This window comes from Ochotona princeps, chromosome 19 (assembly GCF_030435755.1).
Source record: "Ochotona princeps isolate mOchPri1 chromosome 19, mOchPri1.hap1, whole genome shotgun sequence".
NCBI lineage: Eukaryota > Metazoa > Chordata > Mammalia > Lagomorpha > Ochotonidae > Ochotona > Ochotona princeps.
The window spans coordinates 38,482,241-38,502,517 of record NC_080850.1 but is presented as its reverse complement, the minus strand read 5'-3'; the positions used below and the strand labels follow the sequence as shown (position 1 = coordinate 38,502,517).

Genomic DNA, 20,277 nt, shown 5'->3' with positions numbered 1-20,277 from the left:
CAGAAGTCACCATGCCTTTTTTAAATGTAATTGCTTTATCAATTTCCAACCATAATTGTGTCATGAGAGGTCAGAGTACACAACAGCACTCATCATTCACTTAACACAGGGTCTCATTATGGTCCTCAGATATGACTCATACAGAAGGGGTCATACAACAGAGCTAGTGTTTTGTAAAGCATCATCACTGTAAGGACCCTTTAAAAGCCTGAAAGACAGTTAACACCGGGAGAAGAAAACAAAGAAAATATGTAAAGATTTTGTGGACAGTCCAACATCAATCATGGCACATGAAGGAGACCAGTACATAAACCACAGCAAGGCATAGGAAGGACTGTCTCTAGGCAGAAGCATAGCAGGAGCAGAGGTGTGACCGTGTATAAGACTTGATTTCCTCATGGTGATTCACGTAGGTTACGTACAGGTAAAGAAATAACGGCTGAGGGAGGGGCAGGCGAAGGCATGGGAGAATGGTGAGCCTGGGATATGCTTGCCGCTGGGCATCCAGGACCAGCATGGTGGGGCAATCTAAAGGAAGATGCCTAAGGACAACTGAAGGCTCACTTTGCCTACTTTGGCTGAGGACAAGGCCTAAACAAGTATATTTGGATCTGGCTTCTGTTCTTCACTTGTCAACACAGACAAGCAAGGACGAGTAAGGTTCCTCTTGAAGATGTGTGTTACTCTCCAAAGAACCTCTCAGGAAAAGCAAGCGGACTAAGAAATATTTGCTCATTAGATATATTCTGGCAGAGGCCAGGGCAATCTAGAAAATACTAAGTACATGCATGTAAGATACTTGATTTGTGAACCCTTGGTTCGTCTTTTTTTTTTTTTAAGATTTGGTTTATTTTTATTGGAAAGGTGTACTAACAGAGAGCAAGACAGAAAAAATCTTTAGCGCTAGAAAGAGAAAAAAAATCTTCCATTTTCTGGTTCACTTTTCAAATGTCAGCCAATGGCTGGAGCTGAGCTGATGCAAAGCCAGGAGACAGGAGCCTCTTCCATGTTTCCCCTGTGGGTGCAGGGTCCCAAGCATTGGGGCCATCCTCTATTGCTTCCCCAGGCCATAAGCAGGGAACTGGGTAGGAAGCAGAGCATTGGGACATGATCCAGTGCCCATATGCATGTCAGCACTTGCAGGCGGAGGATTAACCAGTAGTGGCATTGCACACTTCCGGTTTAACTGCTGTGTTACTGTGGTGTGTAGTACCTTTTACTTTCTCTATTAAGTATATTTATAAAATATCTCAAATATATTGTGAATATCACAAGACCATGATAATCTTTGCCTTCGAAAGTTGTTATAGAAGACGGAAACTTAATTCAGTCACTGCAACTACAAGTGAGGCGATTTTTTTAAATATACTGCCTCGTACTTTTTGCTATAAAAAAGGCAAGTATTCTCCAGTGCCTCACTCAGTTCAAGACCATCTTGGCTACCGATTTTTGTAAGTTGTAGGGACCTCTTCTGAAATCAATGGATCCATTCCACACATAACTCTGTCACCCTGGAAGGTAAACATTCCTGCTGAATTAAAGAGCCTTAACAGACATGCAGAAACAACAGACAATCTGTGCCTTCTGGAAACTCTTGATGTTTCTGTCACCTCCCACAAACAGGAAGCTTTCTTTTCCTGCAGATGGAAATTCACGCTTTCCCTGAGAGAAGCCGCCTAAAGCAGAGCAGCCGGGATAGAGAGCCGATCTGCACTGTCATCATCATTTGCTGGCTGAAGACACTGCCTACAGCCTCACCCACACGGAGGCTCTCTTAGCAGCAGCTGGGTTCACTTAGGACTGTACATCACCCACAGCCATAGCAACCATGCTTTCCTTTGCTTCCAAACATACTGTGTGAACACCAATGTTAAGAGCTTCTGCGGGTGGGGGTGGGGGACAGTCAAAAAGTTCATGTAAAATGTATGTTTTAAAAAAAAAACCTAGGCATAGATTTTGAACTTTTTAATACCAAAATAAATTTGCTTTTAAGTTTTTGAAACTCCTTGGAACATCTAAGAATAGTCAAAGGAAGCTGCTATAGTGAAGGGTCAAGGTAGGAGTTAGGGAGATTAAATTACTATGGTGAGTTACAAGGCAAACTTTTGCCATTGCTGCACTCAGAAGGAGCTGACAACCTGAACCTATGGTGAGGTTTCACATGATGGAGGCCCTGGGAGTCAAAACATAAAAACGAAACAAGATACTGCGTATCACATGTGAGGCTGCCCAGGCAAATGCAGTCTAGTTCAGCCATGTTCAAAGAGAAAATCAAGCAAAGCCTCTCAACAGGTGACTGCTTCCTGTGCTTCCAAGAATGGATTGGAATACTGAGATCCTGGCAGCTTTTATCCAAACAATAGTTGCCCCTCGAGCTCTTATTTCCGACTCTGAATGGAAAGACATTAAGTGGTACACATGCTTCATGTTCTCATCCAATTAATTCTGATGAACGCAGCCCCATGGGTCCACTCAAGTGCCCTCAGTGCACGGCCTGTGTGTGAATGTGTGCAAGGTACAGCAGTGTGCTGCTCTGCCACTTTGTTCCTGTGCACTGACGTGTCATTTCCAGAGTGGCTTCCGAGCTCAGCCGAGAGCCCCTGGCTTCAGATGGCAGTCGGTGTATCCTGGGCTCATTAATAATGGAGGGGCCTGACAGGAGCAGCCCCGACTGCCTTCGTGTTCCCTCTGCGGTCGAAGGCAGACATGGATCTCTCTGTTTTGCCCAATAACAACCATCCTGACAAATTCCTGCAGCTTGATGTGAAGTCTTTAATGAGGAGCCCGGCCCTTCTGCAGGCCAGCCTCGCGAGATTTCCGGGGGGACATTATCCAGCTGCACAGCACTGGCAAAACCTTGTTTACTCACAGGTAAGCTCTGTGGGCAAAGAAATGTGGGGGAGGGGGAGGTTGCTTGTTTTTTACGATCTGCCATTTCATTATTTGTGCCAAAATAATAATAATAATAATAATAATAATAATAATAATAATAATGCTGTAAGGAAATGAAGACAAGGTGACTGTTCTCTTCTGAAATACCTTCCTCCTCTAATTTCCTTATAAAATATGCAGTCTCCCACTCTTGCATTCCCCTGCCTGCCTTCATCTTAAATTTCTTGGTCCTTATTTTATTCCTTTCCTTCATGATTTTTCAAACTAATTGTTTTATTGGCAAATAAGGATTTTAGAAAGAATGGGGGAAATCATATCTTCCGGTGAGGTCTAAACATGAAGTGTGGGAAGATGACGTGGTGTGTGTGTGTGTGTGTGTGTGTGTGTGAGCCTCCCAGGAGGCTGACTGCTTCTCTCTGCTTTATTTAGATTAGCTCTCTTTGTCTGCAGAGGAGACTCAGACAGTCAAACAATGGAAATCTCGTGTGTGAAAGAGGGGAAAAACACAGGAATTCTCCCTCTTGGAAAGGTGCTGGCACTGCTTCCACAGGTGTCCCACAGACAGGGCACTCAGATGTAACACAGGTTGTGTTTGTCTTCTTCTCCTTTTGCATCTGCCTTCTTTTTGGGGTGTGGGGGAACAAAAGGAAAACTAAAACCTTGATGAGTTCCAGGTACCGCAATAAACATAAAGGCCCGGACTGTTGCACAGCTGATGAAACAGGAATGATCTTTGTTTTAAGATGTGAGCGGTAATGGGGTTGAGGGTTAGTCCATGCAGAAGCAGGAAGAGGAACATTTCATTTCAGAGCAAGATGTGACTGATCTACAAAGCCCTGCAAGCCATTAAATCCTTTGGAGTGGTTCAAATTCCCTGAACAGAAATTTGTTTTCTTTTTAAGAACAGTTGCTACTCAAGAGTCTTGGTGTAAAGTGACTCCTCTGTGGTGTGTTTGTGGGCTCCTTGGGACCTTGATTATGAGATCATTCAAAATCAAGTACACTCAAATCATTATGTAAGTGTTTCCTCCACCTATAAGGGTTTTAATTTATTTCCATTGTAAGGCAGCCTATTATGACAACTTGATTTTTTTTTCTTTTACTGTTACATGCTTCCCTTTTGTAATCCTCAAACCCTTCTGCCCTTCCACATTTCCCAGTACTTCATAGAGCTTTTCACATTTTCTTTAGTTTCAAATAAGATGAAATTCCATTTTCCCCCTGGTTTTTGCTTAAATCATTGAATAAGATGATTAAAAAGTCAGTTAAAAAACCTTGGCCCTCTATACTCTGAGCTTTAATCTCAGAAAACATATCCAATAAATTCTTCTGAGATTGGAACATGTTGATCTAACATCATTTGTTTGGTCCTGGATTGGGCCTACTTCCTTCATGTGGAACTCTATACAGTTTGAACTCCAATGAACGTTGTCCCTAAACTTGAATGAAATGCAAGTTTTTAAAAGGCAGATTTTCCCATAGACCTTATTGAGGTAAGACAGTTATAAAAGGGAAAATTGAGGATGTAAACTTCACCTCTTACATCTTTGAATATATGCCACTATCAATTTTAAAACTCAGATAAATCTTTTGATTATTCCAAGAATGAAATGCTGAGTACCTTAATGAAGGTCAATTTATGAGTGCAACAGCACACACAGTGGCAGTAAAGCAAGTACAACTTCAGGCAATTGAGTCGACCTGGCACAAACCAGGAATAACAGCAATTATATTCCCACTTCACTTTGGCATATATTATTATGTAATTTTTCCCTCTTGGGTGGATCGTCAAATCAGCAGTTAATATATTCACTGAAGAAAAAATTACCGAAAGAAATGAAGATGCAACTATTATAAATACGTGTCATTTGACGCATGGAAGACACTGGATATTCTGTCTATTGAAGCATAAATGGTGTGGTAAATGCCAAGTTAAGTAATCCTTATTTTAAAACTCTTATTGTTTGGGGATGCCATTAGGACCATGGGAAAAATATGTAATAGAGTCAGAAACTTGATTATTGTTTGAAATCCACAGTGAAACATTTTGATATCTGCCATGGACATTAATCAGCTTGTGTCTCATTATTTTCGTTTGCAAAATTATGATAATATTCATTCTTTATGTTTATCTAAAGTGAGAGAAAATAAAACATAAGGTGAAAGTAATTGACAGGAAGTTTCCTGGAAGAGTAAGAGGTATGAATGAAAGTTAGGTGTGTATGTGTTATTATTATTAACCCGTAGTCCAACATGTGTTTAAATTATCCTTTTATTATGTTATTTAGGAAATAGCAAATAGTACCACTCCCATTTATTTTGTAGCTATTATGAATGGACAAGAGTGTCCTTTTGCATGCATGCACACTTGAGTGTGTGTATGTGTGTGTACGTGTGTGTGTGTGTATGTGTGTGTGTATGTGTGTGTGTGTATGTGTGTGTATGTGTGTGTGTATGTGTGTGTGTGTGTGTGTGTATGTGTGTGTGTATGTGTGTGTATGTGTGTGTGTATGTGTGTGTGTGTGTATGTGTGTGTGTGTGTGTGTATGTGTGTGTGTATGTGTGTGTGTGTGTGTATGTGTGTGGTGTTCAGGGAAATATACTCAATGTATTTGTCATATTGTGTAGCTAACCCAACAAGTAGATTTTATTACTCACATACAAAATTCAAACTTGTGTCACCTGATCTTTTGGTGCCGCACGACCTATGAGCATTTCATTTGTGATGCAGACTACTTAATACAATGTCAAAGAATTTAGTCTAACAACATTGCCTTCAAACTGATGGCTCAACAGTTAAACAGAGACCTCCTTGAGCGCAAATATCAAAACGAAGTCCTTATAAGTATCATTCTTGTGTCAATGATCATCTAATTTTGGTTTTCAAAAATTCATACTGCATTTTCCAAAGAAATGCTCTTAGCCATGCCTATAAGAACACAATTCCTTACAGCCTAGAAATGTTAGCATTAGCCTTCCCAGGGAAGTCAGCAAGCTGAAGCAAAATCAGGTCCCGTATATGCAGAGAGAAATTTCACTAGAGGAGTTTTGCTAATAAATTCTATATCAGTTCAAGGAATTAAACACTCTCAAAATTTCTAATGTTTCTGGATATTAAAATTATTTGTGACATATATTTGATAAAGGCATTTAGAATTATCTTCCAAATATTTTTCATAACCGCTTTATTAAGTGGAAAAAATATGTTTTTACAGGTATTGGGGAGGGCTTTGTTTCCTGATTAGATTTAGAATCTTTCAGACTGACATTTTTATTGCATCTTTTCCTGGCTTCCTCTATATCTGTCTCAGAGCCTAGGAGCATTCCAGGTTAAACTTCGGAGCTGGACTAAAACGTCAGGATGAGAGACCTTCCTTACCTTGATTTCCAGACAATATCAATAAATGGATTTTTTTCTTAATCGCCATTCTTCACTATTTTTCAGTCTTAATACTCATTATCCCTTAGATTTTAACGTCTCTCCTTTCTGTGCCTCTGGCACTAAAACCTGTCTTAAAGATATCTTGCAATATCATTTACAAAGCTACAAATCCCTGGTAGCATGTAGAGAAAGACAGAATACAGGGGTCATACCATAAGAATCCATGAGCTTGTTGTGAAATTTTAAATTACATCCTATAAATTTCAGGGCTAACTGCAAAGTTTTAAGCAAGAAATCACATGATCAAATCTGTGATTTCTAAATATAATCATTCTGGTCATTTGGAATATGTAATTACTGGAGTCAGTGGGGAGCTCATTTTCAGAAAGTTTATCTGTGCATCTAGACATGAAATCCATGAAAATGCTTTTCTGTATTATGATCATGATAAGGACTGCACTATTTGTATAGCTTATTATTTCCATCTGGCACGTTAGAAATAGGTCATCTTTCATGGTTGTGTAGGTTTTAAAGTTTGTCCCTACATATGAATATTTAGATGTCTATGGTTATTGTTGTTTAGGTTTTAATTTCAAACAATCAAGTTTTAAGGGGTAATCTTTTTTGGTAGTACACTTCCTCCAAAGTTCACTAAACTTTACTAGTGCAATCGTATCTATTTAGTTCAAGTCTATTTTACACGCCAAAAAATATGCCATATTTATGCCAATTTATCTCTCGAACAGTCTTTATTACTGTGTGTTTCAGTCTCTACTTTTTTCCTCCTTTGATTTAGTGTCAGTCACCGGGAGGCTATCTAAAATGCACCTTGTACCTTCCAGGGGATATCTGTCCCAATTCACTCCATGCACCTGAGATTGTACTAGAGTTTTTCTCAAAATACTTTTCTATTTTAAAAACCAATTCTATGTTTAATGTTTAGGGTGCACACTCAGCGTTTCAACACCAGAAGGCATCAAGGGTCTGAATTCTTCCTCAGTTCCTTCTTTTTTTTTTTATAAACTGTCTAGTACTTTCAGTAATCTTAGTCCTTTCCTGCATTACAGAAATGATCTAATATTGTTATAAGTATAAATGCTCTGATTACTTATCAATACTTATTATGATACTACATGTGATTACCTACCACGTTACCACAAATGACAGACCAACTATTCTCTTTCCACTGTACAATAGGAAATAATTACCATCTCAACCTTGGAAACCCCTTTCAGACCCATCCATTTCTTGATTGTCAATCCAAATGCCACCTCTTTGCAGGTTCAAGAATTCAAGGTTCGAGAATCAGCTAGTCTCCGCCAGCTTGCTTAATATCCCATAGAATATTGGCAACCACAATCAAAAATATATAAACTTTGCTCATGAAAACTCAGAGAAAGAGTAGATGGGTTTGGTGGGGGATGGAGGGAAGAAACGTTGTTTTCCTGATGATGATCCAGGGCTTTGGGTTGCCTTAGACCTCTGGCAGCTCAAAACCATGGTTTACAGGGTCTCCATGAAAGCAAGTGGGGAATACGGGCCGTGCTCCCGTGGAGAATTTCAGGAGCCAGTGTCAGAAGTGATTTCTGTTAATTTTGTCTCCATGGCATTGGCTGTAAACCACTGACGCCAATCTAACATTCTTTTACTCTCATGCTTCCTTAGTTGCTATTTTAGGTAGTTTTGGTAAATATCATATAATCTAATCAATCTGTCTGGGGCTGGCATTAAGGTGCAGTGACTTAAGCTGCTGAGTGTGATATATCTCTTATTGGGATGCTGGCTTGAGTCCAGAATTCTTTAGTTCTGATCCAGCTCCCTGCTAAGGCTATCATGAAAGCAGCAAATGATGGTCTGGGTGTTTAGGCCCCTTTTCATCACAGGGGAGACCTGGATGGAGTCCTAGGTCCAGCTTCCCATCAGTCCAGCCCCAGTCATTGAGGTCATTTGTAGAGTAACACAGTAGAAGATCTTTTTCTGTGTTTCTCATTATCTTCCAACTAACTCAATCAATAAAAACAGATTAAAAGCAAATATGTAATCTGGCAATGTTTTTCAAATAAAGATGTTAGTTCATTTACATTTAATGTGATGATTTACAACATTTGTCTTTCTGTTTTCCTAAGATAGCTAACCCTGTATTATTAGTTCATTTTACTAGTTTTCTTAAAGTTTGATAAACTTTGCTTTATCCTTTTCTCTCTTGTCCTCCTGATTGAGAAGTTATATGTTCCTTCTTTTTTTTTTAGTGACATCTTTACTCCGTTACTGGAATGGTTTGCTAGTTTCCTTATCAAAAATGTCTGTACCAAACTCGTTACTGTGTAGTGTTTTAGTTTTGTCTTATTTTATAACTCACAAATTAATAATTTCACTAGTTCTATTTTCTAATAAAATCAATATCTGCTAGAATATACACATTCATTTATCAATTTTCTTTTCTTTCTCTTTTTTCTCTGCAGCATTAATTTTCAATCTTCCTTTCTGCCATGAATTTTCTCATTCCTAAGGTATGTTTTTTAGAGATTCTTTCTTCAATGACCTATTAATTGTGTACTCTTGGTTTCTATTTGCTTAACTATGTCTTCTATCTTGCTATATTCATTAAATGGTAGCTTATGTGCACACAAAGAGTATAATAATTAATTGTATAGAGGATAAATGATCAAAGTAATGATTTATACAGAGAAGTCTAGGTAAGCTTTAAAGTGTCATTTTCTTAAGTGTTTTTAAAGGAATTAAAGGCAATGTAATTAGAGTGGATGGCTACAATGGATACTTACTGCATTTTTTCCTAAAGCTTCCTGAAAATTTATCAAAATGCAAATGAACTCCAATCATAATTAACGTTTTTATCCTACCATCAAATTCCTGATAAAACTATACTATTTTGCTTTCACTCAGACAAAAAAATTGATAAGCAAAACAAAAATAAATGACATCAATTTGTATGAGAACCTCAAATCTTTCAGGAATATAATCTAAAAATAACAGCACATGCTTGAAGGGTTTTTTTTAGAATGTATCTATGATTAGCCTCCTGCGATTTATATATAAGTTTTTAAAACCTATTTAAATTGTAATAGAGCTTGTAATTATTTTCATAGATCACCATCCCCAAGAAAACAGTATTTTTCTCATGAATAGAAGGAAAAATTTTGTTTCAGAAACTCAAGGAACAGTTTAACAGGCAAAGAGCCTGACAGAGGATTTGTAAAGTCAGAACAATTAACATCCTTCCAAGATGATCAAAGATGTCTCGGCTTGAGGGAAAAATACAGAGGCAGAGTTATGCTAAGCTCAAAGAATCTAAGCTTCCTATCAAACCATTTCTGTTCAAGTAAAAAAAAAAATTACTTACGAAGCCATTTTTCTTTAAGATAACTGGTAAGTCAAAAAGATATATTATTTTACTGCAAACTTTAAGTGTAATGAAATAAAATTGAGTTTAAGCAGGCTAAGAGGCTATTAAAGTCAGAGAATCTCCAAGCTGATTTCTAAGTATGTGAAAAATGCAGGGATTAAAAAGTTAGGGGAATCCAGTACCAAACAGAATGGGAATGGTTTTGTCTATGAATGATTTTTTTTCAATTCCAGCCATTTCAGCAGGACACATGATATCAGTTTATAACTTTAGTTTTCATTAACATATATTTTGTATGATTTATGTGAAGGAATTGCAGGGGATATCAATGAAAGCATAAATATGATTAGTTAGAATATGATTCCTACTAACTCTTCTCTAGGAAGACTGAAGCAGGTGAAAAACACATCAAAAAATTGTTGTAAATTAGAGGCCCAGCGCAGTAGCCTAGTGGCTAAAGTCCTCAGCTCACATGCACAGGATCCCATATGGGCGCTGGTTCCCGTCCTGGTGGCCCCATCTCCCATGCCGTCACAGTCACTTGGGGGGTCAGCGGACAGAAAACCTTCCTCTCTGTATATCTGGCTTTCCAATAAAAAGAAAATAAATCTTTTAAAAAATTGCTATAAATTAACAAAATGGGTCACCAAGTTTTAAAGTTTTAAACATAAGTTATCTGAACATGGAATTCCTCTCCCTTGATGTCCCATAAAACAAATAAGACATTAATCCACAAGCTTTATGACATCTCAATTTCTTTTGACCAAAGAAAGGAGCTGGGACATGCTAGGAAATGCTTTATTTCTTATTCTAGGTGTTGAATAATGGGCTTATTTGGTTTGTGAAAGTTTCCTGAGCTACACATTTGCCATTTCTGCACATCTCTATTTGCATATCATGCTTTAATATAAATGTTCTTAAAAATCTGAAAGCATGGGGCCTGGCGCGATAGCCAAGTGGCTCAAGTCCTCACCTAGCACACGCCAAGATCCCATATAGGCACCGGTTCGTGTCCCGGTGGCCTCACTCCCTGCTTGTGGCCTGGGAAAGCAGTGGAGGACGGCCCAAAGCCTTGGGAACCTGCACCCGTGTGAGAGACATGGAAGAAACTTCTGGCTCGTGACTTTGGATTGGCTCAGTTCAGTCATTGTGCTCAGTGGATGGATGATCTTCCTCTCTGTCTCTCCTCCCCTGCATATCTAACTTTCCAACAAAAATAAATAAATCTTTTTTTAAAAATCTGAAAGCAGCATGAGCCATCTAATAGTCCCTATGTGCTGATGTGTCAAGACGCACAGTCGGTGTTGGCATCCTGACCCTTAATGCTGTCTGACGGAGCAGCCAAGACAATGTTGGTCAAAGCCTTAAATGCCTTTGATAAACTACCTATGAGCTTTTTAGTCACATAACTGAGTAGATTCCATGTTTTTCATGATACAGATGAATAAGCCTAGGGGCTACTCCCATCACTCCTCCTCCTTCCCCATCTCTTCCAGCTTATTTTTCCCCCCAAACTATTACAATAGCAATTTTATTCACTTCACAGTAACAAGCTTAATGTTCCAACATATAAATATATCATGACATAACAAACAGAGGAAAAATAAACAAATTGGAAATCTTAGGATTATCTTGGAGTGCAGACCCAGGCTTTAAGCAGTTCACACCTCAATTCTAGAAATCGTATGTTTTGTGCACTTTGTATTGCTTGCCACAGATCAGAGAGAACACATGATATTTGTCTTTTGAGGACTGGCTTATCTTATTAAAAATACCTTTGGCTCTTGGTTTTGCTGAGTTAAGGCAGCAAGAGTAAATACTGTTTTTACTATCCACAGGATGAAAAAAATAAAAGGAGAAAAAAATCAGTGTACCCAAGCTGGCGAACACTTGGTTCAGAATTCTACTACATGAATTAATGCACAATATTCTTTCTCTGTACTTATAAAATAGCACTTTAGTTCAACGTAATTCATTTAAAGATTATCAAGATCAAAGGCAAAAAGAAGTACTGAATTACTGATAGGATTCTGGGTCAAACTAGATTATAGAATCATTTTTTCATTCTTTGTCTTAATTAGTTGAGTTTCTAGGCGCACTCAGCAAAGTTTCAGGTACAATTATCTCACATTGCTGTTTCTACCATGAGTAGGTCCATTGACAGGGGACGCCTTGTCTCTTTGTCTCCTAACAGAGAGAAAAAAAGAGTCTTGTGGCTCAAGGAACTAAAGGATCCAGTAGGGAGGACCTGGTCGCTCCTGACAGCCCACCTCCATCCTTGACATCAGTTATGAAGAACAATCCACTGTACAGTGACCTAAGCTTGGAGGAAGCAATGGAAGACAGGAAAAAGAATCCTTCGTGGACCATTGAAGAATACGACAGGCATTCCTCGCACACGAATCTCTCCGGACACTTGAAGGTACTCATAGGAACAATGACCCCCATTAATACAGGAGGGGAGACCACGAGCCTCTTCCTTAGAAACATTCTAGTTCTCAGGCCATTTGGTCCCTCTTACCTCCCTAGTCAAAATTTATGTTTGAGATTTGCAATTTTAATAGTTACTGGCATCCGTATAGGGTAGAAAGAAAAAAAAGTATGGAACAGAGCAAAGGCTTTCCAGAGACAAAAGATTTTTGAAAAGATTACATATTGTTCACAGCAGTTTATGGTGGTTTACATCCATGAACACCAAAGGGATGGGCCCCTAGTCCACATTTTTACAAAGCTATCTATTCAGCGTGCTTTCTTAAGCGCTATGCAAAGACGATCTCATCTGAGATTATTTTACTTCAACCCCACTCAGTGATTTAAGATTGCAGATTTACATTTTGATCCTTTTCCTGTGTCTCAGTAACAAAACAAAACAAAAACATTTCAACACAGGAAAAGTATGCAATGAACTCATTCACCCAGCATAAACCCAACTTAAGTTTTTCTTTCTGTCCCCCAACACCTCTGATGTCACCCACCAAGAACCTAGAAATACCACAGAGGGTGGTCCCTGTTTCTGAACAGGCTGGATTCCTGCCGGGCCTTGGCTAGCCTCTACCTGCCTGCACAAGGAAGGCCCGAGACTTTCTAAGTAATTTTCATCTAAAGATGTATATCTCTTCTAAGCCCCATACTTTAAGCACCTGAGGATTTTTTTTTTCTTTTGAAAAGAAAAGCACTAGGTCCTCCTCAATCCTACACACTTCTCAAAAACACAAATATGTATTCCTTGAAATACGTTATTGTGCAGATTCTTTGAAGTTTCCTAATCTCTTAGTACGATTAATGTATTTTCCCTTTAATATAGCCTTTTCAGAAAAGTTTCCAAAACAGTTGTTCCCCACAATTATCCTGTGGGGTTTTTTTGTTTGTTTGTTTTTGTTTGTTTGTTTTCTGTTTTAAGATTTTATCTCATTTGTTTGAAAGGCAGAGTTAGAGGAGAAAAGAGCAGCAGGCAGATTTTCCATCTGCTGGCTCACTCCCCAAAGGCCACCAAGGCAAAGCTTGGGCCAGGCCAAAGCCACGAGCCAGGGTGTTCTTCCAGGTATCCCACATAGGTACAGGAGTCCTAGGACTTGGGTTATTCTTTGCTGCTTTCCCAAGTGCATGGACAGGGAGCTAGATGAAGAGCAGAGCATCCAGGACTGAACTCGTGTCCATGTGGGACGCTGGTGCTACAGGTGGTGGCTTAGCTTACTGTACCACAGAACTGGCTCCAACTTACTTCTTTCCTTTTCCTGTTCTCTTCTTTTAACTCCTTTTCTCTACCTGCTTCCCACTCCAACCTTGTATTTCTGAGGATTTCTAAGGAATCTACTACTAAAAATAAAGTACTGATTTACTGCACAGTCTTAGTCTGGGTCCTCTTCCCTCCCCTTGGCTGTTCACATGCCTGACAAGCTGATTGAGCAAATGAATACCACTGTCCTTTCCATCAAAAGGGAAAAGGAGTGCATGTGATTACAAAAAGGCGTCATGAAAACTGAACTTAAGAAGAGTTTAAAGGATGACACAGCTCAAAGAAACTGTGCAGGGCCAGCACCGTGGCATGGCAGTTCAACTGCTGCGTGGCAGCACTCCTCAGGCTGCTGGTTGGAGTCCCGGTGCTCTGCCCCAGGCCAGCTCTACCAATGCCCCCGAGGAAGCAGCAACCATGGACCAAGTACCCGGGCTAACTATGTGAGGGGCCTGGAAGGAATTCTCGGCTCCTGGCTCTGACCGGACGCAGTTTCAGCTGTTGTGGGCATTTGGGTAGTGAACCTGTTGCTTAAATATCTCTCTTCTCTCCTCTCTCGCTCTCTCTTTCTCTGCATGTGTATATGTATCTCTGGCTGTGTTACTCTTTCAGTTCAATAAATACATAAATCTTAAAACACAGAGATTTGAAGCTAAAGAAACTGAATATTAATGTTATGGAGGGATAATTTTCTATAAGTTGGACAGCTAAGTGTTGTTTTAGGAAGCAGAGACATAGACACGGTCGATGCATCATTTTACTAAGATAACCCAGTCTCCAGGCCTTTTCACTGATGTTGTCCTACTGGACTTTAACACTAACTTCCTGAGTGAAGCTGAAGCCAGAATATTAATTTCCATGAGAATGTCATCCTATACCTCAGGAATTCAGCTTCCTATGTCACAGTTCGCACACCCACTGTCCCTAACCTAATTTCTTAAACCTTGACATCACTTTTGGGTTATGTAAATTCCAGGTGCCTTTGGCCTCCCATTTGCCTAAATTGCCCAAAATTTATATTAGAAAAAGAGAAGCGCCTGGCGTGGTAACCTACTGGCTAACGTCCTCACTTTGCACATGCCAGGAGCCCATGTGGGCACTGGCTCATGTCCTGGTTGCTCCATTTCCCACCCAGCTTCCTGTATGTGGCCTGAGAAAGCAGTAGAGCAGGGCCCAAGGGCTTGGGACCCTGTACACACGTGGGAGACACGAAGGAGGCTCCTGGCTCCTGGCTTCAGATTGGCTTAGCACAGGCCGTTGCAGCCACTTGAGGAGTGAACCAGCAGATGGAAGATCTTTCTGTAAATCTGATTTTCCAACAAAAATAAATGAATCTCTTAAAAATAGACTGAGCTAGAAAGAGAAAAGCAATTCCATATTTAATTACCAAGACAGAGTTAGAAGCAGAGTGTCAGAGAGGATCATCTGTGATATTCAAGCTCTTCAAGGAAACCAGTGGCATTCGGCCTTCAGGCAAGTGTGAGGCCCTGACTACAGCACAGAGGAATTAAGGACTAAAAGGAGGCAGGGTCTTTTCCTCAGGAGTTCAAAAAGTGATAAGGCTTTTGCAGGAAAGACCAGCAGGTCGAGACTCGTGGAAAGGAAACTTGACCCTGAGCCTTCCACCTCCTTCTGCGGAAATATGCTCCTGAAGTTCCTGGAAAACAAACAACAAACAAAAACAAAAAAAAAATCTAGGGCTCATCTAAAGCAAGAAATTTTCATTTTGTCTCAGCTCACTAACCTACATTCCATGAGAAACACTAAATTGGCTGTAACCCAAGTGTGTATTTCTGACCCTCCCAGGTGAGCAACAAACTCTGCAGGCCGCTCCCACGGTTCTGCTCTCGACCCGCAGCCTGGAGCTGCAGGAATTGCTGTAAGCCAGGGGCCTGTCGCTGCAGCTTTGATGCCAGTGAGGCCCGACCTCTGGCTTCTTCCTTGTGCCATACCACTGAAGCCTCACGCAGCACAGCCCAAGCAGCCACCTGAAGCCCTCCGGACTGTGTCTCGGTGTGCAGTCTACTCGGTAGCTGCTTCTTTGCTCACTGGTCTTCTTCTCTACGTCTTTTTCTTTCAGGAAAATCCTAACGACCTACGGTTTTGGTTGGGAGACATGTACACACCGGGTTTTGACACCTTACTGAAAAAAAAGAAGAAACACAACAAGAGAGCAAAACTATGCCATATGGGTCTGATTTTACTTGTGGTTGCCTCCATCTTGGTTGCCATAGTGACTATTAGCTCTTTCTTTGCTTAAGGAAGCAGTCACCAACAGAGCCACTTCAAATGTCCTGAAAAGTATCTATCTAAACATTTGTGGACAAAAGTGCTATTCGGTGTGAATGTGTTGTAGAGTGTGCAGTTCAACACAACCATCCCTTAAAATTGTGGAAATTGCCTGTGATCTGCTGGTGTGTCGACTGTGTCCTATGAAATGTGTGTAAAAATTTCAGCTTGAGATTCATCCTCAGAGAAGCAGGACATGCAGGCTGTGCAAGCACAGAAAGGCCACAACAAACAGCCCAAATGTAACAATTTCCTAAGGCACAAAATAGCACCTAGACCATCAGCAGCTTCCTCTCAATGCTCAGGCCACATTCCCCTTGACTGTGAGATGTGGTGGACCTCTCTCTGTCCCACCTTTCTGTGGTCATTGAAAAAGTGTGAGCCAGTCATTTCTGTTCAACAGCTAAGCAGAAGGGGCTCGTGGCTGGGCTGACAGCGATTCGGACTCATAATTTGTTTTACTCTTCCTTATTTCTGTTTAAGTCAAAACAAAGGGAGGAGATTTGGGGGAAGACTTTATTCAAACTTGATTCTTATTTTCCAACCAATAGTTTATAATGCCCCAGTTTCGTGTAGTAATTTTATTAGCGCTAAACTTGGACTGGAAGTTATTTAACTAATTGTATTTAATCCAATTGTGCTTATTGATTCCTTTGAACTGGCTAGTGTGACCCCTGGTGGTGTCCATGAGTAAGCATCACCAGCCATGGCCTTCGTGGAAGCCCTGGAGGGGCCAGAGGAATGAGGCAAAGAGAACAGGGTTTGAATATTAGCTGACCTTTTGCTAACCATTGAGCCCTGGGCAAGCTGTTCTGACAGAGAAGGGATAATACCACTGCTGCAGGAAAGCCAGCCTTAGCATTTAATAGAAACAGATAAGGTCAACGCCTGGCCTGTCAAAAGCAGTTGTTTAGTTAGTTGCGATTGTGTTCTGGTTGGTGCTAACAGACAGCCCCAGTTCACCTTGCTTGAAGGACACAGTGAGAATTAATTCGCCACTCTGTCCTTCCATTAGCCCCTTGCCCTGAGCTTTCCTCCTCTTCAAATGTTCCATCCTACGGCTATCTTGTATAAGAAACAGAACCAGAACCACCACCCCACCTTCCCACTTGCCCAAGACCAGCTTTTGTACTGTGACACTGCATTATCATTTTGTCGTTTCTCTTAAAGATACTTGACATTTCATATATGAAAATGCTACTTTACTGCAAAATAAAATCATTGTGCACAAAGTTACCTTAGTCATCTTCATTTCTTATTTCTCACTCCACCTCGCCTCTACCATGGATCTGAGCCCAATTTAGACTGGAATAATAGAAGCGCTGGTCTTGGGGAGTCCCTGGAGGGTAGGCATTCTCCTAGCGGGCACTTGTCTCAGGCACCATTTGCTCACTTCATGTGCCCAGTGGTTGCCTTTAAAAGATTCAAAGCCTGTCAGGTCTCTGCCATGGAAAGCACCTGTCCTGTTCAGGTTACATGTGGCTGTGCAGGAGCCTGGCATGTACAGCTGCCTGAAGCCAAGAGGAAGAGGCAATCCAAGGAATGGGGAAACTGCTGGCTTGGACTCCAGCTGCCCAGGCACTACTGCAGTGCCCTTCCGCCCTGCCAAGCCCCTGGGCTCTCTCCACTCTTACTTTCAATGCCATCATGTATGCTTCAACATAAATGACTTTGCTGCTGCTTCCAAAATAATCTTCATTTTTTTTTAGCTGTCAGTGTAACAATGGCAGTACATGATGCTATTCCTCTTTATTGCATTAACGTTACACATCTACATGGGAAAGCCACTAATGGAGGAAACGCGTGCTTGTTTGCACTCACAAGCTTACTGTGCAAACAGTTCCAATTTCTCTTGCAGAATGGGCTTTGTTGAAATGGTTCAAGCAGAAAAAGTATGAGGTCATGGAAAACAGAGCAGCGGCGGCCGTAAACAGGCTGGAATTCAAATCTGGGCTTTCATGAAGGGCGCTCATCCAGATTCAATGAATTAATGTTTTTAAAGCACTTAAAGGCTACCTTTGGCACCTAACAGGTGACCAATGAATAACTATTTTGTTCCACTCTATTTTAGTGACTTCTTTTTTCTAAATCGGGGTAAAAATGTTTGGGCTCCATAAATCCTAAATGATCATGTAGTTTTAAAAAATCGTCTTACCCGGGATGTTTGCAAGCAACCCCCTCTCCCAATAAATTTGCCTTTACTGTTTTGTTGGGTTTGTATATTAGATTAAGCATTTGGAAGCTCCTAAAAACACATGATATATTACATTTTCTAATTCCATCTGTGCTTTTCAAAAGTGCTGCTCTCAAACTTAACAGGATTGAATTTTTTTAAATGTAGTTCATTAACGACCATTTCAATTGTTTTCATGTTGCTGCCACCTAGTGGAGAGTTTACTGAGTGAGAAACTGAAGAAATTCCCGTCCCCAGCTCATTTCATCCAGAGCACACTGCTGCCATCTGGTGGTCCCACGTACATGCAGCTCTCAGCACCTACTACAGGGCTATTTTGTGGGTTAGGGCACCTTGCTGGCGCTTAGAACCAGTGCGGTGAGGTGGCCCGGAGCTCCTGCATAACAAGAGCTAATTTTGGTGCCTTCGACTTGACAAGGAAAGCCGTGGGCCCAGCCTTGAGATAGACGGAGCTAGCACTGGGAGTCACAATCCCGACTGCTGCTGTACTCAATGTGCTGAAGCTAAAGCGAGAAGTATCCTTAGCAATTGCCCCGCTCCTAACATCCAGGCAGGGCTTACAGTTTAGGAACATGAAATGGTTAACTTCCTGTTTAACTTCACAGCCTTCTGAATTTCTACATCTGCAGCTGTCTGCCTTGAGAGGGTCTTTAACTATGTTTAATTCTTCCAGTACTTACCATGGCGTACCCACTTTGAAGTTCTTCCTTTATACATCTGAGTATTAAATTTTAAAAAGATTTATTTATTTTTATTGGAAAGGTAGATATACAGAGAGGAAGAGAGACAGAGAGGAAGATCTTCCATCTGCTGATTCACTCCCCAAATGGCTGCAACGGCCGGAACTGCACCAATCTGAAGCCAGGAGCCAGGAGCTTCTTCCAGGTCTCCCATGCGGGTGCAGTGTCCCAAGCCCTTGGGTCGTCCTAGACTGCTTTCCCAGGCCGTAAGCAGGGAGCTGGATGGGAAGCGGGGCTGCCAGGATTACAACTAGTGCCCATATGGGATCCCAGTGCATGCAAGGCGAGGACTTCAGCCACTAAGCTACCGTGCCAGGCCCCAGAGTATTAATTTTAACACGTATGAGCAGTCATATTTTAAAACTGCAGTGAAATAGGGCTGTTCAATCTCAAACCCTCATAAGAGTCCAGCAGACTACCTTTTTTTTTTTAATGGGGAAAGATATATTTACTGGTTCCTTCCAAATCTTCATTTAGTCCAGGCTGTGGCCCAACCTGAAGTGAGAGAATCCAACCACACAGAGCAGCCTCAGCCACTCAGCCCAGGTTTCTGGCAGAGAGGTTGCTCTGCTTTCGTTTTACGGACAGGGTGACTCATTCACCTGACCAGATTTCCCTCTATGTGCAGACTGCTGGAAAAACCAGGTAAACTGTGGGCGCCCTTCTCCAGGCAGTGCCCAGGATGGCTCCTGGGCATCGGGGCCGGAGCCCGAGTCCCTGCTGCGGATAGCAGTCTGCACTGGCCTCATCATCCTTCCGCCTGTCTCACATACCAGGAGTGCTCACGTGTGCGCTGTGAAAAACTAAGCCTGGGTTTCTAAACTATTGCCACACAAAAACTTATCTTTTAAAAGTTCATTTTGCCATGAATATTTCTAAATTCTCTTTGTACATCTATGAGTGGGACTGCTTTATTTTTTTCCCCTCAGGATCATAAACCTTTTGAAAACATGCAGACTGCCTACCCCTATAAATAAAACACAGAGGTTTACAATATATGCAAAAACCAATACCGAAGGTGCTCTTTGAAAAGCAAAAGTTGGAATTAAAAACGTATCACATGAAAAAGGAAACTACCTGAAAAGCACAAAATATCATGTGGCTAGATTTGTTTTCAAAAGTTTTACTTATTTATTTGAAACATAGAGAGGAGAGAAATATGGGGAGATTAAAAAGAAAGAAAGAAAGAAAGCTATCCATTGATTCATGTCTCAAATGTGGGTCCGGCATCTGGAACTGCATTGAGCTCTCCCACAAAGATGGCAGAGTCCAAGCGGCTGGGCCATCATCATACCACATGGGCATGGTACCACATGGGCATGGTACCACATGGGCATCGTACCACATGGGCATCATACCACATGGGCATGGTACCACATGGGCATCGTACCACATGGGCATCGTACCACATGGGTGTGGTACCACAGCACCAGCCCCTAGCAACTAGATCACTTTTCCAAAAGAACAAAAGAAAGAGATTCCAGGCTCACACAGTTTGGCTTATACTGTACTTCTTGGTTTTAAATAAATTTTACAATAATTAAAATGTGCTTTTTACTCTGCTTTTCTCTATGAAAACTATTGTAATCCCTCACATTTGATTTAGTTTCTACCTTGGTAAAACACTAATTATTTATTCAAATAATCTAACAGCACTCAGTCAATATTCAAACAATAACTAAA

The 20,277-nt window shown here is 40.9% G+C and overlaps 1 protein-coding gene across 4 annotated transcripts; it reads left to right on the top strand.

Annotated features, from left to right (window-relative positions):
- The first annotated feature begins 2,402 nt into the window (after window positions 1-2,402).
- Window positions 2,403-16,095, top strand: MINAR2 (membrane integral NOTCH2 associated receptor 2). 4 transcript variants are annotated; one of them, XM_058677457.1, is made up of 6 exons: window positions 2,404-2,871; window positions 3,800-3,908; window positions 5,031-5,091; window positions 8,737-8,784; window positions 11,833-12,060; window positions 15,452-16,095. In XM_058677457.1, exons 4-6 carry the CDS (start codon window positions 8,764-8,766, stop codon window positions 15,629-15,631), a joined length of 429 nt encoding a protein of 142 aa, XP_058533440.1. In that variant the 5' UTR covers window positions 2,404-2,871; window positions 3,800-3,908; window positions 5,031-5,091; window positions 8,737-8,763; the 3' UTR covers window positions 15,632-16,095. The 4 variants fall into 4 exon arrangements, with proteins under 4 accessions (XP_058533442.1, XP_058533440.1, XP_058533441.1 ...); XM_058677458.1 differs by having other exon boundaries at window positions 3,795-3,908; XM_058677459.1 differs by lacking the exon at window positions 5,031-5,091 and having other exon boundaries at window positions 2,403-2,871.
- Window positions 16,096-20,277: the final 4,182 nt, after the last annotated feature.